The 27,841-nt window shown below is 44.0% G+C and overlaps 2 protein-coding genes and 1 long non-coding RNA gene across 11 annotated transcripts in view; 1 reads left to right on the top strand and 2 right to left on the bottom strand.

Moving 5' to 3' along the window:
- The window catches only part of LOC146405339 (uncharacterized), an 855,846-nt gene that overhangs the window by 118,627 nt on the left and 709,378 nt on the right, over positions 1 to 27,841 (bottom strand). The gene's annotated exons all lie outside the window — the stretch shown is intronic.
- Positions 1 to 27,841, top strand: part of ZDHHC13 (zinc finger DHHC-type palmitoyltransferase 13) — a 137,939-nt gene that overhangs the window by 69,866 nt on the left and 40,232 nt on the right. For 4 of the 9 annotated variants that reach the window (XR_014837203.1, XR_014837201.1, XR_014837200.1 and 1 more), the window contains 2 exons: positions 10,327 to 10,693; positions 15,924 to 15,986. The gene's annotated coding sequence lies outside the window, so the exon portion shown is untranslated. Of the gene's footprint in view, positions 1 to 3,966; positions 4,438 to 5,511; positions 7,269 to 10,326; positions 10,694 to 13,712; positions 13,863 to 15,923; positions 15,987 to 27,841 lie in introns of those variants that run through there. The other 5 variants (XR_014837196.1, XR_014837202.1, XR_014837197.1 and 2 more) reach the window with 4 other exon arrangements.
- CSRP3 (cysteine and glycine rich protein 3) lies at positions 182 to 21,552 on the bottom strand. Its single transcript, NM_001172368.1, has 6 exons — positions 21,478 to 21,552; positions 12,852 to 12,991; positions 6,318 to 6,486; positions 4,476 to 4,608; positions 2,030 to 2,123; positions 182 to 497 (listed from the first exon to the last, which is right to left on the bottom strand). The coding sequence occupies exons 2-6, from the start codon at positions 12,961 to 12,963 to the stop codon at positions 421 to 423; spliced, it is 585 nt and encodes a 194-aa protein (NP_001165839.1). The 5' UTR covers positions 12,964 to 12,991; positions 21,478 to 21,552; the 3' UTR covers positions 182 to 420.

Raw genomic sequence — 27,841 nt, 5'->3', positions numbered from 1 at the left:
ACAGCAACGCGGGATCCTTAACCCACTGAGCGAGGCCAGGGATCGAACCGGCATCCTCATGGATGCTAATCGGGTTCGCCAACCACTGAGCCACAACGGAAACTCCTGCACGAGTTTTTCTTTATCTCTGGTTTTTCAAAATTTCCCTCTATTTGAAAGAAAAATACAGAGACATACAAGGTACCACTAAAGCTTTTATTTTTGGCTTCTCCCAGCCCAGGTATCATCAATAGTAGAGCATTTGTTACTGACTTTTAATAATTTTCTTCCAAAGATCTCTTCTAACTTCAGGTAAAGATTGGGATCACTTCTGAAGCGAAATACTTCCATCAAGAGGGTGTGTGGGGAGGGGTTTCCTTCAGGCAGGATTACTCAGCTAATGCTTTAGGCCAATGAGAGATCTGAGAGGTGGTGCACTTCTCACTCTTTCTTTTCCACCTGGTGTGTAAGGCCCCCAAACCCAATACCTGTAGGGCCAAAATTTTTGGCGTAGCAAACTGTGAACGAGAGAGAAGAAGACCAGAAGTGAATGGCTAGATCAGCACCATTATTTCAGTTTCCTCCATTTGAACATGGTCCTTTTACCTGGAAGAAGCATCCTTTTGATACATGTATTTACAAGGTAACTTTTCAATACATTGAACCATATTCTAGATCTGCTGATAAAACTGTGTCTACTTCTTTGCACTTCACTGTGTTCAGAGACCTTTTCTCTTTGGAGTCAATGTAATCTGGCTGCCAGTTGCCCTTCCCACCTCCTGCCTCCGCCTCCCTCCCTGCGCTCTAGGAACACGGAACTACTTGTAATTCCTGGAATGAGCCACGGTGATGCCCCAGCTTTGGTGCCTTCACAGCTCACTGCTTCTTGCTCCTGGAAAGTTCCCTCCCAAACCCACATTCACCCTTCAAGGCCCAGCGGAAGCTTCTCTTCTAAGCTTTCTCGAACACCCCTAGCTGATTACTTGTCCCTTTGTGGGCCCTGCACTGTGACCATCTTCTACCAGAGGTTTAGGCACTTGGGGATGCAATTCTCCACTGGGTGCTCTCGCTGGCTGCAGCAACATTTGAGGGCTTTATGGCCTATGAATGCTGAGGACCCTCTGTTTCCTCTACTTCCAGGAGAAGGCAACCCTGGTCCGAGTGCTCATCAATTTCAGTACTTTCATCCTAGCTGAAGCATGGCCACCTATAGTCTTGATTAGTAATGGCCTCCCTTTCCCCTCTCCCCAACTCTAACCCCCATTTGGAGATCTTGAGATAGCATCATTGCGTGAAAGGGTGGGAGGACCCTGCTGAGAAACAGAATAGGCCTGGAGGAGGCTCCGAGGGCGAGGACACATAGCCCTGACACTAAAGCATCCCTTCCTCCTGGTGGCATCAGGCAGGAGCTAGGCCTCTGTTGCCTCTCTGCAAGATGAAGGGAGGTTGTTGGAGGCAGAGCTGCAAGGACCACCAGGCCCTGCAGCTTGTCAGTTCTCTCCCTGTGATCACTAAGCGAAGTGCAACATCAGAAACAGAATGTCAAAAAGGAAGGAGGGAGAAAGCAAGAGGGGAAGGAAGGTGGGAAAGAAGAGAGAATGCAGGGGAGGAAGGATGTAGATGTGTCTTGATAAATTCAGGAGAGGCCAGATGGAGTTCATCTCCCCATCCCCTCCCCATCACCTCTCTCTGCCAGTCAGGTAGACAGAGGGTTCGGCTTTTGGAAAGGAATGTGAGCTTTTTGTCCAGACCTAAGGCCTATTCCAAGGCCAGTCAGGATACTGCTTTGTCCTTGTCTTTTCTCCCCTGGGTGCCCAGCTGCCCTGATCTCTGAGCATCCGCAAGCATCCAGTCCTCCCAGATGCCCCAATGGAGAGGAGTAGAGCTGGGTCAGCCAGGAGGTTCCTTTCCCTTAGGTGGCTTTGCTCCCCATCCCAAGAGCCCAAACCCAGCCTAGGCTGAGAAGCCGTGCCTCCTGGCAGACACAAGCCTCCCCTCCCAAGAACCCTCCCTGGGAAGACATCTCAAGAGAGGCTCTGGGACCACTCACCTTTGCAATAAAGTTCTCCGTCTTTGTCAGTGACGTTTGTGGATTCTAGACTCTTCCCACAGATGGCACAGCGAAAACAGGTCTTGTGCCAAGGCTGCAGGGCACAGGAGAGCAGGAAAATTGGGTATTTAGTAGGGCGGGCAGGACATTTATTTCCGTGTTAAGTCCCTTGACCAGCAGCATATAAAGGAGGGCCCTGTCCTAACCATTCACCCACCTAATTGGCCCTCAGAACATTTTTCCAGGGGTTTGGACAAAATGAGCTGCTATGGACTTGGCCAGTGATTCTTAGAAACCCTAAAAATGAATTTATCAAGGTGATTTCCGTATGTATTCCTTCAGAACGGGGACTAAATACCAAAAAAAAGCTTCCCCTTTCTAGATGATAAAAAACACACTGGGGAGGGGGGGCTTGATGTAGTGGGTGACATATTGAATATAAAATGAGAAAAAAGGTGAAGAAATGGGCAATCATCCAGAGATTTCAATCTCATTTTAAGTCTGTGTATTTCTCGCTCTCTCTTTTTTAATTGAAGTATAGTTAATTTAAAGGGTTGTATTAATTTTAGGTGTATAGTAAAATGATTCAGTTACATGTATATTCTTTTTCAAATTCTTTTCCACTATAGGTTATTATAAGATATTGAATTATAGCTCCCTGTGCTATGCAGTAGGTCCTTATTGGTTATCTATTTTATATATAGTACTGTGTATCATTAACCTCAACTCCTAATTTATCCCAGCCTCCCTTTCCCCTTTGATAACCATAAGTTTGTTTTCTATATCTGTGAGTCTGTTTCTGTTTTGTGAATAAGGTCATTTGTATCATTTTTTTTTTTTTTAGATTCCACTTATAAGTGATGCCATAGGATATTTGTCTTTCTCTGTCTGACTTTTTTCCCTCACTTAGTATGATAATCTCTAGGTCCATCCATGGTTTCCACAAATGGCATTATTTCATCCATTTTTATGGCTGAGTAAAATATTTTTTCCCCACACTCGTGGCATATAGAAATTCCCGGGCCAGGGATCGAAACCTCGCCACAGTCACCTGCACCACAGCTGTGGCAACACCAGATCTTAACCTGCTGCACCCCATGGGAACTTGCAGTATTCCATTTTATATTATATATATACACCATATCTTTATCCGTTCCTCTGCTGATGGACACTTAGGTTGCTTCTATGTCTTGACTGTTGTAAATAGTGATGCTGTGAACATTGGGGTGCATGTATCTTTACAAATTAGAGTTTTCACCTTTTCTGGTTATATGCCCAGGAGTGGGATGGCTGGATTACATAGCAGTTCTATGTTTAGTTTTTTAAGGAACCTCCATACTGTTTTCCATAGTGGTCTTATCAATTTACATTCCCACCAACACTGTAAGAGGGTTCCCATTTCTTCACACCCTGTCCAGACTTTGGCTGGTAAAGTCTTTTGATATTCTCCTTGTATTTCTGATGGAAGAGAGTTGTGGCTTGGATCATTCAGAAGATTGCCTGCTTTCTGCATATCTGCATGTCTCCCAGGCACAGCCCAGCATCCTCATATGTATGTATGTATGTATTTTTAATTTTTTTGCTTTTTAGGGCTGCACCCATGGCATATGGAGGTTCCCAGGCTAGGGGTATAATCAGAGCTGCAGCTGCCAGCCTACAACACAGCCACAGCAACATGGGATCTGAGCCATGTCTGTGACCTACACCACAGCTCACGGCAATGCTGGATCCTTAACCCACTGATCAAGGCCCAAGATCGAACCAACGTCCTCATGGATACTAGTCAGATTCGTTACTGCTGAGCCACGATGGGAACTCCCTCTCATATGTATTTAAATGGCCGGTCCTGAGGTAAGATGGCCCCTATTTTTGAAGTCAGACACTCTAAGCCCTTTCTTCTCCCATTTAGTATAAACAGGACTTTTGTCTTTCTTCAGGCCCACATCCTTTGGTGAATACCCTGGCTTGAGAACTGAAACTGGAATTTGTAGGGCAAGTGTGCGTTACTGTCTCAGGCACTGGATGACTCTCCTGATTGCCTGGACATTTGTGAGCAAGGATGCTTCTCGAGGCTGTGAGGTGTTTGCTCTGCGATGCACCAGCAGGCTGAGTCATGCAGTGGTGACAGCTCCCAGGTGACACCTTTCTGTAAGGATTGTGGACACTGAGCACAGGGGAGCCTGTGTACCTTTGTATCTCCAGAGTGCCCAGCTGGGTGCCTTCCACCTAGTGGGTTAATGCTTATTGCATTGAATTCCTCCAGTTCCAGTTTCCCAAGGACTGTCAGATAACTGTCCAGGAAAGTGGGTGAAGATGGGTGGCTCCTAAGTGGTTCCTGGGCACTAAGGACGGTCTGACCATGCACCCGCAGCCGACTTCTCTCATTCCTCCCAGGGGACCTGGTGGAGGTGAGTACATCCCATCTGGTTCATAAAGGAGTCCTTACCTTGCCACCTCCCATCACCTTCTCAGCAGCATAGACTGACTTTCCACATCGGGGGCACTTCTCCGACTCTCCGAACTTTGCAGTGAACTTGGAAGGGTTGCTGGTGGTGGCTGAGCGTGCTGGCTTTGGGGACCTGGGGGAAAGAGACAAATGCATGAAACCTCTAGGCTCTCCTTGGCGAACAGTACCAGCTGTGTGACCTTGAGCAAGTTACTTAACTTCTCTGTGCCTTAGTCTCTTCATCAGGGAAGTAGGGATAGTCATGGTACCTTCCTCACAGTGTTGTTGAGAAGGTTACATGAGGTCACACAAGTCAAGCACTTAGAACAGTGCTTTGCATGGTGTGTTGTAAGGGCTAATGAATGTTAATCAGAGTTTATTTACATCTCTCCTTTCTGCTGTAAAGTGCTTAGCCAATGTTCTATGTATGTTAGCTTGTATGATTATTGTTGTGTTGTTATTATTGCTGTAATGGTTTGTTTAGGTTTCTTGATACCATCTTGAAACCATAGGTCTACTTTCCAAAATGAGTAAAAATATTACAGGGCAAGATGGGATCTTGACAATTGATATTAAACAAGCCATAGTCCAATGATCTGATGCATTCTGTGTCACAATTCTAATTGTAACCTGCATCAAAAGGTCACCTGTCCTCTTGAGAGCAATGTCTAAGATAGAGGCACAATAATAACCCTGTGTTTCCATATCTTTTGGTGTTTCCTTGTACATTTATCATCCGAGCCCTCTAAAGTAGGCAGGGCTAGCTGGAGGAGAGAGAAGGCCAGAGGGCTAACTGCCCAAGGTCAGCAGCTCATAATTGGTGGAACTGGGCTGAAACCCAGGTCTCCAGACTCTTTTCCTCTCTGTGCAGCACCATAGGAAAGCCCTAAAGCCCTAACATAGCAGAGTAGTTTTGGGTAATGCCAGGCAGAGAACGCAGCTGGTATCATCTTCCTTCCTTAAACAGCATGTCCAGTTGGGGTTGAGTAAGGAAAAAAATTCAAATGACTAATCACACATCCTTACACTTTTCCAGGCTCTGCCGTGGGCTGCTGTCTTTGGAAGGGACCAGATGACTCTTCAGATGGTCTGACTGTTCTCTGGGGGACCCTGCCTCAGTTGGGCTGGGCCTTTCTGTGCATTCCTGCTGCAGAGCTGACCCTGGGTACCAGCTGGCTAGACAGCAGCTGCAGACCAGTGACTGTCCATCTGTACTCAGTTTTGAGCTGGAGGTCAACATGCTCATCAAGTAGAACAGACTGGTAGCTAGAGGTGGCAGAGTGTGATATCCCAACTTTCCTAGGATAATGTTGGGGAAACCTCAACACTGTATTTGGCAACAGGTGACCAGGAAGACTCCCAGAACTGTCATAATTGACTGTTTGCTTCTGAAGTACAGCCCATCCCCACCCACTCCCCCTGTGATGCAAACATTAGTCATCTTCCAGCCCAAGGGAAGAAATCTTTCAGGGAAATACACATAGAGAATGGCCATTGCGTCCCTGCTGTATTTATGTGACTTACACAGAAATGCTCAAAGGGGAAGAAGAGAGACTCCATGCAGTTTTGCAAAGGTCAAACAATAGAACATCTGTACATTCTGGGTTTTCTCTTGACATGCAAACCAAGAGCCATGGTGTTAAAGTAATTGCCCTTTAGAAAGGCAGATAATTTAAAGAGAGTCTTCAGAGAGATGACTTGGGCAGACTGAGTATTCCTATTGTTGGCAAGTCAACAATAGAGGCCATTCTCCTACTTTCAGGAAATGTTGCCATGGGAACAGAATGAACTGTCCTGATAGCTGGGGCTCTACCAGCTGGGAGAAGCAGGGCAGTGACTCACTGTTGGAACTGGAGGCCCAGGTGTTCGCCTGTGTCCGTGCTGAGGCAGCCGGCACCTTGTCCATAGCCGATCCCCTTGGGGCCGTACCTGCGCCCATAGCAGACCTTACAGTAGATCTCTGACTCGTGAGCTGCTACCGTGGTGCTGTCTAGAGCCTTCCTGCAGGCCACTGCCGGAGAAAGGAGGGTCAGGGCGTGAAGTTGAGATTCTCCCTCTTTCCTGCACTGCCAGTGCCCTGATCAGGGCCGAGGGGCCCAGCATGAGGGGTCCTCTAGCCAAGAAGACAACATTGATTCCCAGCCAAAGCATCTGTCCTGAGTCATAGGTCCCAAGGCAGTCCTCTTTCACAGATGAGGAAGTAATGTTTCCAGTGGTTCCCAGATAGAAAGAGGTGGAGGCCAGGACTGGAAACCAGTGTTGGTTTCGGACTAGCTAAGAATATTGTCCCTGCGTGGGGACAACCTGCATTCCTGAGTATCTCACCCCACATGACATCAGGGAAATGTGTCTATGTGTGGGGCTGACTAGGGGTGAGGGATGGAGGCAGGAGAGGAACTTATTTTGTTCCTAATCATATCCAAATCAGCATTGATTCTGTTTCTCTGCTTATCAAAGCTTTTGAAGAGCACTATGATCTTCAGGGAGATAATTACCAATGAGACTTCTTTTGATCCAGTTCTAAAAAACAGGGGAGACAACAGAGGGGTGGATCTGCTCATAGGCTTATACTGGCTCAAGCCCTTTGGTTACTGTGTATCATCCATGTAAAGTATCCTCCATACTTGACATTAGTATAGTTATTATACATATGCGTACACACACATTATACAGAGTATATAAGGCAATCCCCTATTTTTCCAAAGAGAAGATTAATAGAAAATCTATTAAAATTTTCTGTTTAATAGAAAAACTTTTTGCCAACTTGAGTAAATAAATTTTTAAGGCTATAAACGAAAGTGTCAAATACTTGCTTCTGATACCTAACAATATGAATCAATAATACATTGATGTGGAGATACTATTTCTTTTTTCCTTTTTTGTCTTTTGTCTTTAGGGCTGTACCTGCGCCATATGGAGGTTCCCAGGCTGGGGGTCAAATTGGAGCTGTAGCTGCTGGGCTGCAGCATGGCCACAGCAACTCGGAATCCTAGCCATGTCTGTCACCTACAGCACAGCTCACAGCAATGCCAGATCCTTAACCCACTGAGCGAGGCCAGGGATCAAATCTGAGTCCTCATGGATGCTAGTCAGGTTCGTTAACCACTGAGCCATGACAGAAACTCGCCTATTTCTTTCTAATCTAACACAAATTCAGGAAACAATTGTATCTAAATTATTTCTCTGCATCTTCCACATCAGCTTCTCCCTTCTCAACAGTGTCTTTCTGAGGCAGTGACCCATCTCTCCAGAGCATCACATCTCTGCTTCTGTCTGCGTCTTTCAGTGGCAGCTCTGTTTACCTGAGTAGGAGGCTGTCACCTGGAAATTGTTATCTCGACAAGAAGTACCTACTAGCAGTAATATTAGGGCAGCTTTAAAAAGTATGTAGGATTTCCACAGCTGAATACCTTGCCGTATTTCTTTGTAATGATGATCCTTGAAGATTTTTATGGTTAAGTTTTATGGTTAAGATTTTTCAGTGGGTTAAGGATCTGGCATTGCTGTGAGCTGTGGTGTAGGTCACAGACATGGCTCGGATTCCGAGTTTTTATAGTAGCGAGATCATATCCCCAGAAATAATAATAATACATGTGCGTTCAGGAGTTCCCATCGTGGCACAGCAGAAACGAACCCGACTAGGACCCATGAGGGTGCAGGTTAGATCCCTGGCCTCACTCAGTGGGTTAAGGATCCAGGGTTGCCATGAGCTGTGATGTAGGCCAGGAGCTACAGCTCTAATTTGACCCCTAGCCTGGGAACTTCCATATGCCATGGGTGCAGCCCTAAAATTAACATAATAATAATGATAATAGTAATACATGTGGATTCAATTTACTTACCTCTTAAAAAAAAAAAAAAAAGAAACACAGTTCCATCAAGTGACCTACGTAAGCAATCCATCTCTGAATGAGGACATTTCAGACTAATATGACTTTCTCAAATGGTAATTTATTTTAAATTACTTTAAAAATTAGGTAATTGAATACAAGAGTGAGAGAAGATAAGATTGTAGATGAGGTAGATTGGCCAGATGTTGGTGGTTATGTGGCTGGGGAGACAGTCCTGTGGGAGTTCATGAAATAATTATGTCAATACTGTGTGTGTTAAAAATTTCTGTTAAGAAAAGTTTAAAGTAATTGAGAGTCTGTCCTATAGCAAGAAAGACTTTATACGGCTTTAAGCACAAGGCAAACCCTTTTTATGAGGAATAAGTTGGAGAGGTGGGGAAGGCATTATATTTGAGAAAGTAAGGTATATACCTGGCGCTACCATTCTTGTTGCTGTCAGTTACCAATCTCCAGAATAACTCGAATATTTGCTGATGTTTTAGACTCTGAGTTCCCTGAGGGCAAAACTGTTATATTTATATTTTGTTATATTTTGTTTTTTTAGGGTCGCACTTGCAGCATATGAAAGTTCCCAGGCTAGGGGTCGAATCAGAGCTGCAGCTGCCGGCCTGCAGCACAGCCACAGCAACTTGGGATCTGAGATACGTCTGTGACCTACACTGTAGCTCATGGCAACGCCAGATCCTTAACCCACTGAGCGAGGCTGGGGATGGAACTGGAATTCTCATGGATACTGATCAGATTCATAACCTGCTGAGCCACAACAGGAACTCCCCAAACTGTTTTATCTTAATGTCCCCAGAACAAAGCACAGAGCCTAGCCCGGATTTAGGCCTCTGTAAACATTTGTTGTTGAGTGAATGAATGAGTGAATGAATGAATGAATGTGCATATGCATGCAATGAATGAAGATCAGTGACATGTCCATGATTATACAATAGTCAGTGGCAGAGCCTCAGGTTCTTTGACTTCTACTCCAGTGCTCATTTTCATCACTCCGGGACTACCTATGTCCTATCTTGTCCTGGAAGTTCTACGGCCACTCTCTGGCTTCTGACCAGCTTTCATACACAGACACAGAAGAACTGTGCTGTCTAGTATAGCCATTCACCCACCACATGATGCACTGTAAGTGTAATATGTACACTGATTTCAGACACTTAGTGCAAACAAAAGAATGTGGAATGGCCAATTAATAATGTCTGTATTGATTACATATTGAATTTTTTTTTTTTTGGTCTTTTTGCCATTTCTTGGGCTGTTCCTGCGGCATATGGAGGTTCCCAGGCTAGGGGTCTAATTGGAGCCGTAGCCACCAACCTACACCCAAGCCACAGCAACACGGGATCCAAGCCGCATCTGCAACCTACACCACAGCTCACTGGCAACGCCAGATCCTTAACCCACTGAGCAAGGGCAGGGATCGAACCTGCAACCTCATGGTTCCTAGTCGGATTCGTTAACCACTGTGCCACGACGGAACTCCCGAAATTTTTTTTTTTTACATTTTTTTGGTCCTTTTAGGGCCACACCCGCAGCACATGGAGGTTCCCAGACTAGGGGTTGAATTGGAGCTGCAGCTGCTGGCCTATGCCACAGCCACAGAAATGTGGGATCTGAGCTGCCTCTGTGAGCTACGCCATAGCTCATAGCAACGCCGGATCCTTTAACCCACTGAGCAAGTCCAGGGATCAAACCTGTGTCCTCATGGATGCTATTTAGGTTCGTTAACTGCTGAGCCGTGACGGGAACTCCTGAAATTATAATTTTTTGACATATTGGGTTAAATGTTTTAAAATTAAATTTACCTGTTCCTTTTTACCTTGTTAAAAAATAGGGTTCCTAGAACATTTAAATTTCTGTATGTGGCTTACATTACATTTCTTTTGGACAGCAGTGGTAGTGAGGATTAAGATTTGTCTGGAAGTTTGGAGAACACTGGCCAGGTGACAGGCTAAGGTCAACTCTGCCTCTCTGAACTCTGTTTGCAACAACTCTAGGGTGACCTATGGACGGGCCAGTCTTGCGATGATGCTACAGAAGAGCACACTCCTCTCCAGGATCCTTCTGTCCATCACTGCAGAAACCTGGACTACTCAGACCTCCATCCCACCCACGAGGTCTAAGGAAGGTTTCCAGGGGTTCAAAGAGATGTCCCAGCAAATGCTCAACTCCTTTCCACCTGACGCCATGAAACCGGACATCCTCCTGCTCCCTGGAGAGGATAAGACACCCCTCCCCATGGAGATGTCCCCACCACGGCCTGTTCCCACTCAGACATCAAAGTTGATGAAAGAAGAATAAAGGCCTAGAAAACTGGATTTCAGATGAAGAACCCCAGCCTTTTTCTAACAACGAGTGCAGCAGGTATAAGCATCTCTATTTTATAAATGGGGAGATCAAGGCTTGCAGTGGTCACCCAGTTACAGAACACAACAGAGCCCAGACTCAAACCCTAGTCATTTTTACTCTGAGAAAAAAAACCCTTCGTTTTTTCACTCCAGTTCCAGAGTTCTTTCCATAGTCCTTGCCCCTTATTCTTTTCAAAGAATACTAGTTATATTTGGACAAAAGCCAGAGGGTTATGGAATGAACTCTCTTGAGCAATGACTTCTGGATAATTGTGATGATAATGATGAATATGATGGATATGTATGATGACTTAAAAATAATTACCCATCATTGGAGTTCCCACTGTGGTATAGCGGAAGTGAATCTGACTAGTAACCATGAGGTTGTGGGTTCGAGCCCTGGCTTTGCTCAGTGGGTCGGAGATCCTGCGTTGCCATGAGCTGTGGTGTGGGTCTCAGAGTTGGCTCAGATCCCATGTTGCTGTGGCTGTGGTGTAGGCCAGCAACTATACCTCCGATCAACCCCTAGCCTGGGAGCCTCCATATGCCATGAGTATGGCCCAGAAAAGAAAAAAAAAATTACCCATCATTAAAACCTATATAGCATTAGATAGAGCATAATGTGATAAAAAAAGAACATATATACATATGACTGGGTCACTTTGCTTATACAGTAGAAATTGACAGAATGCTGTAAATTCACTCTAATGGAAAAAGTAAAAAATCATATAAACTTAAAAAAAATTAAAAAATAAAACCCATAGCATTAGTAAATCTGTCAACCCAATCACTCAGAGCAGTGTTTCCCTCATTCCTTGATGAGGATTATGTTTGTTATGGGAGGTAAGGGATCATGGAAACTCCTGCAGCAGATGAGACGTTCCTATTTCTGGCGAATGAAGTGTCCCCATGCCCTGACAGATGGAGCCCAACCCTTGAAGTTCTGTGTGAGACAGTTTGAGTCAGGGCAATGCCTTGTGGCTGCTGGGCTGAGGCACGGTGGTGGCTGGGGCACTGTGTGTGGAGGGGGGTCTGCCAGATGTCCAGTCAGGCTAACCCTTAAGCTGTACTTACTGGAGGGAAGCAAAGCAGGTAGGTGGCCAAAATGGAAGTGTTCCCCTAAAACAGGGTCAAGCTCCTAAGAAACTCGAGAAAGCAGGTGTGTTGAAAAGACTGGACTGGGAGTTTGAAGGTACAGGTTCTGCTCTTGGCTCTGCTGCAGGTGCTTGTGACCCAGGCTTAGAGAGAAATGACTCATCCAAAGTCACATGAATCAGGCAGAGCCAGAGTCCCAGGTGGACCACAAGATCTTAAATGTTCCCCCAATTTTTCTTTTTCCTTTTTTTTTTTTGGCTGCACCTGCAGCCTGCATCTAACAGACTCCAGCAGGGCTGATGTGTCTAGGATTGTGGCGCTCTTTCAGTAGCCAAGCCTTAGCTAATCTTGCTGATAAAAATATATGCTGTATAAAACCTCCTATTCAGTTTTACTGCTTCGATCTATCAAACCCATCCATAGAAGTGACATCCAGGCCAGGGATCGAACCCATTCCGTAGAAGTGACAATGCCACATCCTTAACCTGCTGATCCACTAGGGAACGCCTTGTCCCCCCAGTTTTGGCATTTCTGAATCTGTGTCTGGCAGGGGACAGTAAAGTTTCCCTTTGTGAAGTTACTAGTGCCCAGGTCCCCAGACTCTTCCCTTTCTGACCCTTGAAGAATTGGCACGTGCTGCTCCCCACCTGACACAGGTTCTTTCTTAGGAAAGACCAGTTGCAGCTGGCCTCAGTGACAGCTGGCCTGTGGGAACAACACATTGAGCCAAGTGCATCCTGGCTACAGATAAGTGATGGCTTCCTTTCCCTGCCAAGTCACACTTTGTAAATGTCGCCACCGGGTCAAGGGTCTCAGCACTGGGAGCTTGTTCTGACTTTGAGCTGCAGGGAAATGGCTTCTGAGCTGGCCAAGTGCTTGGAGTGGGGCTGCTCAGGAGAGCACCATCCCTTCTTAGGTGGGGCCCCAAAGTGGTATTTCTAATAAGTTCCCAGGGGATGCTGCTGCTGCCGCTCCTGGGACCATACTCAGGACTACTGATAAGCAGCATCTGTGACTAAATGTGAACCTTGAAGTGTCCTGAGAGGCAGAGGGGCCATCAGGGTGTTCACCCAACTCACTGCAGTGGAAACAGGTCTTGTGGAAGCTCCTTCCATTGCACTGGATTTCTTCTGCGTGGTAGACGGTCTTGTCGCAGGCTCCGCATTTCGCTCCTCCGCCCCAGTTTGGCATCTTGAAGACTCTCTGATCAAGGTCAAGTCTAACAGGAAATAAAGCAAGTACGCTAAATTTAGGCAGCCTCAAGAGTGAACCAATCCCTAGCAGTCCTATGGTCTGGAGACCAGGATCCAGCCCCAGATTGTTGCTAGTTTGTTCTTCCATTCATTCATTCAGCAAATAACTGCTTTTAAGTCATGCATGAGCTCAGACGCTCAGAGCAAGCTCTGAGCCAGTCACTTTACCACTTTGAGACTCAGTTTCCTCTTTTGTAAAATTTCAGTGGCACCTGCTCCTATGTACCTCACAGGATTCTTAGAAGGAATGGATGAGCTAGTTTTGTGTATCTGAAATTCTATGCAAATATTCAGTATTGTTGTTTTTCTTCCACCTAGGTTTTTAAAAAATTATTCCATCAGAAGTGGGAGTAACCTATGAAAATGGTATTCTTATCTAGCTCAGTGCTTCTTGAATGACCCAGGATCTTACTAAGATGCAGATTCTGGTTTGGTAGATCAGGGGAGAGGCCGGAAATTCTGCACATCAAACAGACTTCAGGCGGGGCTGGTGCTTCTGGGAGTGCAACACTCTTTGGATAGCCAAGCCTTAGCTAATTTTACTGAGAAAAATATATATAAAACCTCCTATTCAGATTTATTTCTTTGATCTGTTAGTTCCTCTTTAAGAAATATCGTTGCCCAGCCAATGAACTATATTGGCACTGCACTAGATCGGTGGTTTGGAACCCTATCTCTTGCTTTCAGGGCTACCGGCAACTTGCGGTGTGCGAGTGAGATGAACTCCAGAGCGTCTCTTTTTGTCTGCTTTCCCACCTGTGCTATGAAGAGAATCATTCTTTCCCTTGCTGCTTCACAGTGTTGTTTAGAGGACCAAATGGCACGATGTGCAGGAAGGTAAGAGTCCAGAGCTCACAGGGACAGGTGTGATCACAGGAGCCAGGTGATGCTGCTGCGAGGCCTTCCAAACCCTTCAAGCACCTTCTGTTGCCAGGTGCTGCTGATAGCCAGTCCCAGGCCATCCTTGTCTCCTCACTAGGGAATTATGTTTTAGAGATTCTAGACCAGGAGGGACATCAAAAAATTTTTTTTCCTCTTTCTTTCTGTGTCTCTATGTAAGTATGAAACCAGAGCAGAACTAAAATAAGCCGTCAATACTCAATGAAATCTCTAACATCCTGCCAGCCTCAGGGGGGCTGAATTTTCTCTGGGATCCTTTGGTTTCTGAGAAGCCTGGTATGTCATCTTGTCATTGTCACCAAGCGCTATCAGGCCATTCCAAGTGGCTGCTTCTGACCTTCTCTTTCCCTTCTGGGAAGCCAGTCACCTTCTTATAATAGTTGGAGATTAACACTAAGCCTTGGGTCACCTGGTCCGGACTGTCTCTCCTAACCTCGTAACAAAGACGGGTTTTGCTAAGAAACAGAAGGTAAATAGCAAACCACAGAACTCGATACTAGGACTCAAGGGAACCTCTCCATCTTAAGGTCCTGCGAGGAGCTTTCCCTGCTTCCAAAAACAGTGTGAGGTTAGCCAGGGACATCCTGTCCTTCCTCTCAGAGAAGGAGGCTCTTCTTTTGGTTCAGTAAAATCTTAGAAAATAAGTTTCTAAAAAAGGAAACAGTGTTACTATTTCTATAGTGTAGGTTGTTTAGTAGAGTGGGAAGAATAATGGATTTTGAATTGAAAGGCTTGAGATCAAGTCTTCATTCACTTGGTTAATCACCATGTATTTACTACCTATCTATCAGGTGTCAGACTCTGCACTAATTACATGGCAAGGGAGCAAGCAGAGGAAAGCTTATAAGAATGAGTAATTTGTGTCCCCTAGCCTTGAGAAGCCTACATTTTAGTGAAGAAGTTAAGCTGGAAGCGGAATACTCTGTGTCAGAGACGAATCTTATAAGAAGTGCTGTGCAAACTCAAAGGAGGGAATGGCTACCTACGTTTAATTGGGGAGGAAAGCAGTGAGTTGTTGGAGAATCGCAGAAGATGATGTATCTCAATGGGGTTTTGAAGGGTGAATAAGAGTTCACCAGATAGAGAAAAGGGAGGAGGATATTTCAGGCAGAGAAAAGAATACACAGAAAGGCATGGAGACCTTAATAATCCCTTTAAGAGCCCAAATTGTTTATTTTTCTCTTCATTAAAAATTTTTAGGACTTTTAAGGGCAGAATAGATTTTCAAGATTGCCACCTCATTTATAAACAAGACGAGGCATGAAAGTAAACATTTGGGGGTATTTTTAAAGCCAACTTCTTTTTCCGAGATCTATCCTTTTCTGATTAAAGATGATAAATTTGGGGGGAAGAGAGTAGAAAACATAATTTTGCTCATGTTAATTTTGATCCCAACTTTCAACATAATATAAAATAGAGGAGAAATGTATATATATATATCCAGGAATGTGACACTGATACTTGTGAAATTAATGATGTGAAAATTTTCAATGAAAACAACCCTAGGTCAAATTTCTCATTTCAGATCCTCAATGGTGATTTCATTGGTATGTCCTGCAAGTTAATGGGAAAGAGTCATGTCTCTTAGGGGGGTGTGTGTGTGTGTGTTTATTCAGTAGTTGTCTACACATGGTACTTCTCAAAACGAGTATAAGATTATAGATAATAGCTTATTCACAAGGTGATGGAGCCTGGCACAGGTTGTTTTTAAGTGATCTTAAATATCTGACATACATATATTAGGACTTGAAACTCAAAAGAGATGCATAAGGATTCAGTTAAGCAAGTGCTCAGTTCCATGTCTAAAGCTGGAAATGTTGCTATGGGGGCTTAACACAGAAGATGTCTCTGATTTCTTCTTTGGATGCTCAAAGCCAAAAGGCAGAGAGTGTTTGAAAATAATCCTGAATTGGAAGGCACAGATCGTAACCTTGACCTTGCAGCCTTGAACTTGGGTGAAAAATGGCAATAACATTATGTCCTGCACTTTCCTCGCAGGACCATTGTGAAGGTTGTGGAATGGTGATGGAATTGAAAGCAGCACTGAGAAGCTCTTCAAAGGCAAGTTGTTGTTACCCACTTTATTTCAGGTTATTTGAACAGTACCAACCTGCTAATTAAGTCACTATGATTTGAAAGCACATTTAGGTCTTGGCTTACATACATAACCTTTTCAGCCTCCCACATTGCTTTGGAATTCCTGTGTCTCAACACTCTCCTAGCCAGGCCTGGAATGCGAGTTTATGCTGGCAAGACACCAAGGGATGGCCATTTGTTTATCAACGTTGCCTGGCACAGGCAAGGGTCATTGAAGGTAGAACACCAAATATAGGCCTGTCACTCAGCCCCATTTGTCACCTGGATCATAATCTCCATCACATCACCTGGCACTACTCCCTGGGCCAGTCCTGGAGATGGCTGTATTGTCACAGATGAAGCCGTGGGTCAGGATGGAAATGGGGGACAGTCTGGGATTTATGAGGATGAGACAGAAGGCAGGACCCTGCTATGTCAGCTAGGGAGAGGGTTCACTCCAGATTTTTGGATCCCCAGGTCCCAGTGAGGGGCCACTTGGCCAGATTTGTTGATGAATCATCCCGTAGAAAAGTTTATACTGGGAATGTGCTCTAGTGGGGCCTGGAGAGGGTGGTAAATCAGATGCAGGAAGCCAGAGTTCTAGTTCTGTCTTGCCTCTTCAAAGCTGTGTGATCTGGGAAAACCACACAAGCTCTCTGAACTTCTGTATCCTCTCTCTAAAACAGGCATACTGGTCCCATCTATTTCATTATTGCTGGGAGAGAGTATTAGTTCAAATGTATCAAACTGCTTTGTAACCTGCAGCATATTGTAAAATGAGCAACATAACAAGAACTACTTGTTTCTGCAATAAATTGTCACACATCAATCGGGATTTTAAGAATAACCGTACCGTGTATCTTGGGCACGTTCTTCCTAATCCAACAATCCTTTTTTTCTTTTTTCTTTTTTTCTTTTAAACTACTAACTGTGGAGCTGAAAGGTGATACATTAGGACAAAAAAAAAAAAAAAAAAAAAAAAAAAAAAAAAAAAAAAAAAAACGAAAAGCAAACAAACAAAAACCCCAAAAACCACAGCGGATGGGGTGGATGAAATGGGTGTTCAGTGACTCCATCCCTTCCTTGTTCGGGGTTTGTTAAAGAACCAGGGAGGGAAACTTGGGCCATGGCTTTGAGCAGAGACCTCCAGCAGCAATGCCATTTTCGTCTCAGTGTTAGCTCATTTGGTTGTCCTATTAGATGCCTGATTCCACATAGTGAGTTAGATTATCTACACTGACCAAAGCAAGGATTTGGGATCATAGAAACACATATCTGGAATCTAAATGATAATCATAATCATGGCTAGTATAATAAAGTTCTTCTTGAAGCCAAAGTGACTGGAGTCTAGCCCCGCGGCCAGGTCCTGTGGCAAATCTCATTTAATCCTCACAGCAACCCTTCAAGCTAGGTACTGTTACCACATGCACTTTAGAGCTGGGGACATGGAGTCTTAGGGAAATTACGTTGCCCAAGGTCACAGGGCTAGTACGTGTCACATGGCTAGGTTGGAACTTAGGTCTCTCTGACCCCAAAGCTCTGTTCTTATGTTAACCTTGGCTACTGTTTATTGTTTACTATGCGTCAGTTGCTTTATATATACTACCTTTAATACCACAGCCCTGCAGAGCAAATTCTGTCATCCCCATTTTGCAGATGAGAAAACTGAGACTTCAGTGACTTGTCTGAGATGCCATCGCTAGTAAGTGGCAAAGCTGCAATTCACACCCGAGTTAAGCTGGTTCTATATCCCAAGTCCCTGCTTACAACACGCTGGAGAGGGGAGAAGCGTCAGTGCCTCCATTAACCAAACTTCCTAGTTGTTGGGAATTGGGATTGGATTGACCCCTTGTCTCTCCATGGGACAGAGAGAGTCCTCATGCATGGGAGTAACAGGGAGACAGAATTCAACTCAGTGAAATAAAGGGCTCTCTAAGAGTCAGTGCTATTCACATTTGGAAAGGGCTCCTTTAGGACTGGAGAGTTCTTTCTCACTATTGATTTAGCTTGGCAGGATGCAGGTCCAAGTGGCTGCAATGTAGTGAAGCCCCTTCAAGGGTCCTTCAAGCCCTGAGACAGCTTTGGGGATTTGATTGGTGACTGGAGCCTCACCTTGCAGAAGAGCTGCCCTGTGGTGTCTCCTCTCAAACATCGCCTCTTCTCTATTCTCGTAATCCCCGTAAAACAGATGCTGTGGCATAGTCCAAAACACAGGCTTTGGAAAGAACCAAGCCAGGGTTCAGAAACACTGTCTGTTCAACCTTGAGCAGGTTGCTTAAATCTCTGAGCCCAGTGTTGTTGCATGTGTAAAGAGAGGATGAAAAGACTTGTCTTGGAAGGTTGTTTTCAGGTTAAATAAGATAATAACAATAGGTAAGATGCTGTGCATAAATGCTTTTTGCATAGCACATGTTTAATAATTTTGTCGCTTTCATTATTACTATGGTTATTATTTTATCTCCCCTTTTAATACCCATTTTCTTAAAACAAGTAGATGTTTCCTACTTCTTCTCCATGGCCCTGCTGTGCAGACTGAGAACTCAGTTTCTCAGCCTTCGGAGTGTGCTGTACCCAGGTACCTGCAGCAGGAGAGCCAGCCTCCTTGGAGGGGGTCAAGGGGCCTGGGGCCAGGGACAGCACATCAGGATGGCAGCTGCTTCCTCATTTTGGCATCTCTAGTGCCTAACTACAGCTGACCTCACTGGTGCTCTGGACTTTGAAGGGAAGCAGAGAGACCATGGCCTTCAGCTCCCTGGTGTAGGGCATTCAAGGTCAATGGCTTCTTCTTAAGCTTCTGAACAAACATGAGGAGTCCCCCATCCAGAGGCCCTTTCACGAAGCCTGGGAAGCATAGGTCGCATATTCCCAGCACAGAAATAAAAATCTAGCCTCAGCCCTTTAAAATTCAGACAGAGTAGACACGTCTGCCCCTTAAACTAAGACTGTAATGCAGAGGTCTTATTCTGTCTTTTCTGAAATTATCTTTAAGGTGTGGCTGACTTTCACTCTCAGAAGCTCACTTTGTTCTATCTTGACCTTTATAATTTGTGTTTAAGGACCACGTTGCATCCTGGCTCTGTCACTGTCTCGCTTCTAGTAATTACCCTAAGTAATTACTTTGCTTCTTTGAACTTTTGTTTCTTCCTCTGAGGAATGACTTCTCACAGAATTTTGGTGACAATTAAATAGGCTAATCTTGTTCCGTGCCTGCACAGGGCAGGAAAGAACCAACAAATCACCACGGGCCCTTTTGCATGAGGAGTGAGATCCACGATGAGGCTCAGAAAAGACTTCCATCCTCCTTGGCCCCAGTAATAAGACAATGATTGTCTCTCCTCCTTCTTTCCTTCATTGCCACGAATAACTGCAGTTTTCACATCTGAAGTCATCACATTTCTCTGTGGCCGTGAATCCCAGCTCTGGGTATAGTCTTCCCAGACGTCTGAGCAGCATGCTGCCAACTGCCTGCCTCAGGAGTTGTATTTCCTGTGTATTATATCCCTTGTGTGCGTCCTTCTTCTTGTAAAACAAATTAATCGTCTTCTAACTCCTAGTCAGCTTGTTGCTCACTCAGACCTCCAGACTTTTATCATCATATTTGTACTTAGCAGGAAGTCCTCCTGCAGCCCATCAGGTTTGATTCTGTGCCTTTTCTCCAAGGCCTCGAGTATTTGTACAGTTTTATTAAGCTTACAAAATACTTTCCTATCCTTTATCTCACTTGATTCTAACAGATCCCTTTGGGATGAGTGGCCTTACTTTAATTTTACTGTTCAGAAGTAGATCAGAGAAGTTAGGTGATATTCAGAGCGAGAATTTGACCTGCCTCTATGACTTGATGCTCTTCATTTTCTTCTCTTTCCTTCTTCCAGCTCCCAGGATTTCTGAATTTCTATTCTACCAAGAGTCTGTCTCCACTTCTTCCAAGAGGACCTTAGCTATTTGCCTGTTGCTGAGCCTGCTCACTCTTGCCTTCTCTCTCTCTCTGTTACCCCTGGCCTGCCTTCCCCATCTCCAATGAACGGCGTGTGTGTGTGTGTGTGTGTGTGTGTGTGTGTGTGTGTAGTGGAGGGGGGGGGTGCTACAGAGCACCTGTCTGCCTAGTGGAGAGGGCGCCAGGCTTGGGGGTCAGCTGTACTCTCTGCCAACAGCCGGGGCTCATTTTAATTGACTGAGTTGTTCAGGATGGAGCCAAAGCCAAGCCAGAAGAATCCCTGACATGCTCTGGGTCCTAAAATGGTTTTACATACATTGTGGTGAATTGGATGTAACCAGCATTGAGATTCGGTCCCCAGAGGAAACTGAGGACATGGGCTTACCTTATTTCCCTACCCTTTTCATGTAGATGCCTATCTTTCCTTGTGCTAGTGCCTCTTGGCTGCCCCCCAGTCCAACACAGGAGCTGGTGGGTACAAGCTCATTGAATTGCATCGAATTGTATGGCAGAGAGAGGAGGTTCCTCAAACCTGTCACCCAGCCCCTCCTCCTGGGGGAGTCACGCCCCAGCTCAGCAAAGGGAACAGAAATTGGAGGCAGTGGCTTTGATCTTTGGGCAGCATCTCCACTCAAACTATTGCTTCAAACCACTTCTCATTCTCAGTCACACTCATGCCTGTCATTCACTGGGATGTTAAAAAAAAAGAAAAAGAAGTCCTTGACTGATACCTAGAGGAAACACTGGGAATCACCCCTTCAGCCCTGGCTTGGAATTATTTTCTGAGGAAACAACGCTTTTAATAGGTTTTCAATGCAGCGCTGTCTTTGGGGGGGTCTTGTTTTGATTAGTTTCAAATTATTAAAAGCAAGGCTGTTGCTGAACATCATGGGATATAAAATCCATTTTAAATCAGTAACTGCATTGAGTATTTCTATGTGTGAGGCAGGGTGTGGTGAACTATAGAAATCTGAGCCATTCACTCATACTGTTTGAAAAGCACAATTCCTTATATTTTGAGCATTGGAAAGCTGGCTTCTGCTGTGTCCTTTCTGTTGCAACCACTTTGAAACTGTGCAGTACTTTACAGTTTGGAAAAATGTCACCACATCCACAGCAACCCTTGCAGAGGAGACCAAGACCCTAGGGCGGGAACTTGCTCAAAGTCACACATCCTTTCATTACGTGGTTCTAGACCTAGAATGCAAGTCTTGTGACTGAGACAATAAGAAATATCAAGGAATATCATTTTACCGTGAAAGGAGTTGAAGACCAAAAAAATAATCTCATACTCATTCTCCGCCTGGGAATTTTCCTTGTGCTCTCAAATGCCAACCCTCCTCTTAGGAATGTTCTAGTCAACGAGGTCCACACTACAATCGAGCATAACTGGAGCCGCCTCATACAGAACCAGAGCAGATGCTGGTACTTGGGACGTGAAACATACACACCCTTACTCCATGGAGCTCTGTCGACTAGAGAGTTCCCAACAGGCCACCTTGCCAGCCCACCCCCAGCCCCGACACCCTTTGCTCCACTCACCTGCCTGTGCAGTCTTTGTCGGCTCAGCTGAGTCAGGGGGCTCACGTCCTCCTTAAATATATGGGGACTGTCACCAGCCTTGGCCTGTGGAGGGAAGGGGGAGGGAGGCCGAGGGGAGAGGGTGAATGAGACATGAGTAACACAACTGCTATCAGAGGCTGAAAATAGCCTGTGACCAAAGCCCTGAGTGTCGTTCCCCCCACACCAGCTGTGAGGCCCTTGGAGAACAGTATTGCTCAGGTTCTGTTTTGACTTCCAATTGCCTATGGCACCAGGATCGATGTGTGGCGTGCGTATTTCTGATCAGGTGTTTGGAATCCCAGTGAGAGCAAAGAAAATTGTTATATCTAAAATCATTTTTCCAGGTTCCTACACCCCTGACCTTCCTGGAAATCAATGCAAGGTACCTGCAAATGAATCATGAGCTGTATCTGGGAGTCCTCTGGAACGCTGAGACACAGGTCACTATGCTTGTGAAGAGAACTCAGAGCTAAAAATAAGAGTGATGGGTGTCTGAAATGATACTTAGATAATCTCTTCAAAGAAGCTTGGGGGAAAAAAGTCAGGTCATCATCAAAGTCCTGTCACTTCATGGCCTGCCATCTATGAAGAAAAGTTTTCTCTCAAAAGTTTTGGGTTTCTGTGTTATCTTTTTCTACTGAAGATTTTCACATGGCAGTGCATCCTATTTATGACGAGTCTTGATGAGTCTCTGTGAACCCATGTTTTCTTTGTTGGTCTAATTTCTCTCTGTCTGACATATTTTGGCTTTGATCAAGCATCAAGGACTTATCTGAATTATAGAACTTCATAGCTGACAAGGAGTTTAGAGATTTAATAGACTAATTCTTCATGGTATGGTTGAGGAAATTGAGGCCCCTAACTTGCTCAAGGTCAGACCATGAGTTGCTGGTAGGGCCCAGATCGAAATTCAGGTGATCTGTCTCTTAGATGAAGGCACTTTCCACTGGTGTTGGCCTGGATGTTGAGGTCACAGGTAGGTAATACCCAACCGAGAGGTGTATGAAATCTGGCCCTTCAAATCAGTCCTATTAGCCTGTTTGTTACATGCCCACAAAGCAATTGATTGAATGATGGAATAGTTCATTGTTGTGGTAATTCACAAATATGGACCCAGCAAAACTTCATATGAGATATCCCTGGTCTATGCTTTCATGCAGAAGTGTCTTTGTTGTAGAAATGGGGAAGGGGTGAGTACTCTGGAATGTTAGAAGGAATTTTAGAAGTCTTCTGTGATAGCAGCTTTCAAACTTGTGTGGGTTTTTTAAGAATGTTATACTTTGTCTTAAATGGAACATCAATATGTTAAGGGTATAAAATATTCAGATATTAAATAAGTTAAATAAGCAGATATTTTAACTTCACTGCTTAAAATAAAAAGGTAGTATAAGATAACAAACAGATGGTCTACTCACACAGCCTTTCTCTGAACCCCCCTTCTAAAATACTTCTTTGGGATTAAGTTTAAAAATCACAAATGTGGCCCACAACTTTGATTTTATCAATACAGACATTAGGGTCCAAAGAAGGGGTTTAGGTTGCTTAAGGGGAAATGCAATGTGTATAGTAGAGTTTTAGCTGGAGCCAGAAAATCTGAGTTTGATTCTAATGTTTCTGGCCCTTAAAAATTTGTTTTAGGAGTTCCCATCGTGGCTCAGCTGTTAACAAAACTGAGGACACAGGTTCGATCCCTGGCCTTGCTCAGTGGGTTAAGGATCTGGCATTGCCCTGAGCTGCCATGTAGGTCTCAGATGTAGCTCAGATCCCCTGTTGCTGTGGCTGTGGTGTAGGTAGGCAGCTGTAGCTGTGCCACAGGTGCAGACCTAAAAAGCCAAAAAAGATTTTTTTTAATTATGCAAGTAACACAGGAATGCATTTTTATTGTGAAAGACTAAATAATAAGGATGGAGTTAGGGTAAATTGTAAAAGTGCCCCCCACAAACCTACTCTCCTTCCCAGAGTTAACATGTGACAATATTTTGGGTTTTACCTAACTTGAGTCATCTTTTAAAAGGATATTTTAGCCCAGTCACATTTACTGTGACTTTTTAATATATATGGACTTATTCCTTTCATCTTATTTTCTGTTTTTTTTTTAATAATGTTTCTTTTTTCTTTTCTGGTGTTTTGTTAGATTTAATAGTTTTCTGTCATGTTTTTCTCTTATGACTTAGAAATGAATCTCTTCCTCTAATTTAAAAACTAATGCATAGATAGATAGAGATTTAACTGTAGCCATGTCTTGTCTCTTCTTATTTTTTATCTAAAAAATAAATATTATTTTTATTTATGATTTTTATTTTTTCCATTATAGCTGGTTTAGAGTGTTCTGTCAATTCTCTACGGTACAGCAAGGTGACCCAGTCACACATACATGTACACATTCCTTTTTCGCACATTATCATGCTCCATCACAAGTGACTAGATATAGTTCCCAGTGCTATACAGCAGGATCTCATTGCTTATCCATTCCAAAGGTAAAACTTTGCATCTATTAACCTCAGATTCCTAGTCCATCCCACTCTCTCCCTCTTGGCAACCACAAGTCTGTTCTCCATGTCCATGATTTTCTTTTCTTTTCTTTTCTTTTTTTTTTTTTTTTTGGTCTCTTTTATGAGATGAGAAACTTACAAGAACCTCAGCACACTTTCACCATCACCACCTCCCCCTCCTGCTCCACCTGACCTTGCCCATTGCCTCCCACATTTAGATCATCTGGGCTATTATTTCCAGGTTGTAATTAATTTTGTTCATTATGCATAAGTAGTTATTTAAACCTATTTATAAATTCCCTGTTTTCTTCATTCAATGTTTCTTATGTATTTTTTTGTATCTTATGTTCTTTTTTTTTTTTTTTTTTTTTCTTTATAGGGCCGCACTTGTGGCACATGGAGGTTCCCAGGCTAGGGGTCCAATTGACACTGTAGCTGCTGACCTATGCCAGAGCCACAGCAATGCCAGATCCGAGCCGCGTCTGCAACCTACACCACAGTTCATGGCAATGCCGGATCCCCAACCCACTGAGCAAGGCCAGGGATCAAACCCAGAACCCCATGTTTCCTAGTCGGATTCGTCAACCACTGAGCCACAACGGGAACTCCATGTATCTCATGTTCTTAACTCTGTGTGTGCTATATTGTTTGTGTGTGACTGATAGAATGTTTTTGTTGTTGTTGTTGTTGTTGTTGTTTTTGTGGGGTTTTTTTTTTGTTTGTTTGTTTGTTTTTAGGGCTACACCTATGACATATGGAAGTTCCTAGGCTAGGGGTTGAATCAGAGCTACAGCTGCTGGTCTACACCACAGCAACAGCAACTCAGGATCTGAGCTGCATCTGCGACCTACACCACCGCTCACGGCAATGCCAGATCCTTAACCCTCTGAGCGAGGCCAGGGATTGAACCTGCATTCTCATGGATACTAGTCAGATTTGTTTTTGCTGAGCCACGATGAGAACTCCTGATAGGATGTATTCTTGATGAATTTGAGAAAGTCTATTGTTTTTCATGGTTTTTTTTCATTTTTTTAAAGCTTTATTAAAGTATAGTTGATTTATAATGTTGTGATGACTTCTGCAGTACTGCAAAGTGATTTAGTAATACATATACACACATCCATTGTTTTTCAGATTCTTTTCCCATATAGATTATCACAGAATATTGGGTAGAGTTCCCTGTACTAAACAGAAGGCCAGTCATTTCATATACCACAGTATGCATATGCCAATCTCAAACCTCCAGTCCATCCCTCCCCTCACCCCCCCCATCCCCTTTGGTAACCATGAAAAAGTCTATTATAAATGAACTAAAGTCTCACATAATTGAAAAGGTCTTTGTAGTAGTTTGCTGGAACTGCCGTAACAGATACTATACACTGAGTAGCTTAAATAACAGAAATTTGTTTTCTCACAGTTCTCGTGGCTAGAAATCCAATATCAAGGTGTCAGCAGGGTTGTTTTCTTCCGAGGCCTCTCTCCTTGGCTTGTAGATGGCCGTCTTCTCTATGAGTTTTCAGATGGTCTTCCTCTGTGTGTGTGTGTGTGTGTGTGTGTGTGTGTGTGTGTGTATTCTAGTCTCTTCATATTTATAAGGATACCAGTCATGTTGGATTAGGGCCCACTCATATGACCTCATTTTACTTTTTAAAGGCCCTGTATCTTCAAATAGTCTCAATCTGAGGTACTAGGCATTAGAACTTCAACACGAATTTGGGGGAGATGGAATTTAGCCCATCAAGGTCTCAGCTATGCCTTAAACTTGAATGCTTGCTCGACAATTTCCAGAGTTGTACTGTCCAATACAGTAGCCGGCAGTCACATGTGGCTAAATTGAAATGATTTAAAATTAAATAAGATGAAAAATTCAGTTCCTCAGTCACAGTAGCCATATTCCAAGTGCTTAACTTCCACATGTGGCTCGTGCCTGCACCTTGAATAGCATAGATGTAGCATGTTTTGCATCAATGCAGAAGTTCTGTTGGATAGGATGACTCTGGAGCTTCTTCATCTGAAAAATGAAGCAAATGCCTTTTTGGATTCTATGAGGAATAAGTAATACTAAGTATGTGTTGAATACCAGGCAAGGTGTTCAGTCAATGCTAGGTGAACATTGACCCAGCAGTGAGTGGTGGTATTAGAGCTAGTGAGTGGTGGTATTAGGCCCAGACCCCAAATCAGAATAAGCTTTATTCTATTTAATTCTGTCGATGACTTTGTCAAGAAGATAGTACTATACTCATTGTACGAGTGAGGAATGAAATAAATACAGCTTGTGAAAACTAAGCACCTCCCCCAAAGCCAGATAGTTAACAGTGAGTCAGTGGCAATGTCAGGATAGAATCCATTGCTTCTTCCCCTCCTTTCTCCTAGAATAACTGAAAACTGGAAAAACCATTGGGAAATACAGATCCCAAGAGGAGACAGGGAAATTCAAACCCAGATCAAACTTCAGATCCCTTCTATAATATGGATTCCAAAGTTCATTTGATCATGATCCTCTCAGTAAACTTTTTTATTTTTATTTATTTATTTATTTATTTGTCTTTTTGCCTTTTCTAGGGCTGTTCCCGTGGCATATGGAGTTCCCAGGCTAGGGGTCTACTTGGAGCTGTAGCCACCGGCCTACACCAGAGCCAGAGCAACGTGGGATCCAAGCCGCATCTGCGACCTACACCACAGCTCACGGCAATGCTGGATCCTTAACCCACTGAGCAAGGCCAGGGATCAAACCCGAAACCTCATGGTTCCTAGTCGGATTCGTTAACCACTGCGCCACGATGGGAACTCCTCAGTAAACATTTTTGATCAGTACGCACACATGCACATACATGTGTGTGTACATGTATACATTATAAACCTACTACTGTAATATGTATAAAACAACTCCATACTACACATTTAAAAAGATAAAAATAAATGTAGTAAAGTCTCTAACTCTATTCTCATGCTCTAACAAAATTTCACATGCCCCCTAGGGACTGGTCCCCCCTTCTGCTTTGGAAACCACTGCTCTAAACCATGCCATACAAAAGGAAACGTGCTGTAGAAGAATTTACTGGCCTGGGAATCTCAGCTTTCATCTGCTCATCCAAACCACTCTGAAAAGAAACATAATTGGACTATAATGTATTCAATGTCAGCCACATTCTTGGAGTAACTAGGGCTTTCACTATTTCTGTGCACCAGTAGTCTGACATTTGTCATTGGCTCTTATTTCAAAGAGAAAATTAATTTAAAACTCCCATTCAAATGTTGCTCCTGGCTATGCGTCCCATCTGTGAAAGGCAGAGAAATGGGCAAAGCAACACTTAAGTGCACCACGAAAGTTCCTTTTCCCCAAGAGATAAAAGACAAATAGTGTCATCCTCACTGAAATGGAGTGAGACTTGGTGAAACAAATAATTGGTGTACTCACATCATTCAGATTTTCTTTATTGGCCTCCTTGTTCTTATGGCCATTCATCACTTGCTGATTATAGTGGTAACAGCGTTCTCTGTGTAATACTTTTCTACTTAAGAGCACTACCTAGTGTTTCTCTCTCGGGAGTCTTCCCTCTCTCACTCTCTCCCTCCCTCCCCCTCCCTCCCTTCCCCCCTCTCTCCCTCCTTCCCTCCCTAGAGTGGGAGGATATAAGTATTATTCCCATTTTACAGATGAAGAACCTAACTTAAGAGGTGAGGTCACGCAACTAGTAAATGGTACAGTCAGAACTCGATCCAGGTTCTCTACTCCAGAGCCCATGCCCTGAGGGAGGTTTTGACTGATCTGGTCAGCGTTATGTAGCTGGAAGAGAAACTCTCCAGGTCTGAGAATGACTGTAGGTCAGAGTGCCTCCACAACCCAAGTA

This window comes from Sus scrofa, chromosome 2, assembly GCF_054392235.1.
Source record: "Sus scrofa isolate SSC_HxYL_T2T_F1_AM1 chromosome 2, Sscrofa_HxYL_maternal_Yorkshire_Landrace_v2.0, whole genome shotgun sequence".
NCBI lineage: Eukaryota > Metazoa > Chordata > Mammalia > Artiodactyla > Suidae > Sus > Sus scrofa.
This window is presented reverse-complemented; position numbering and strand designations above follow the sequence as displayed.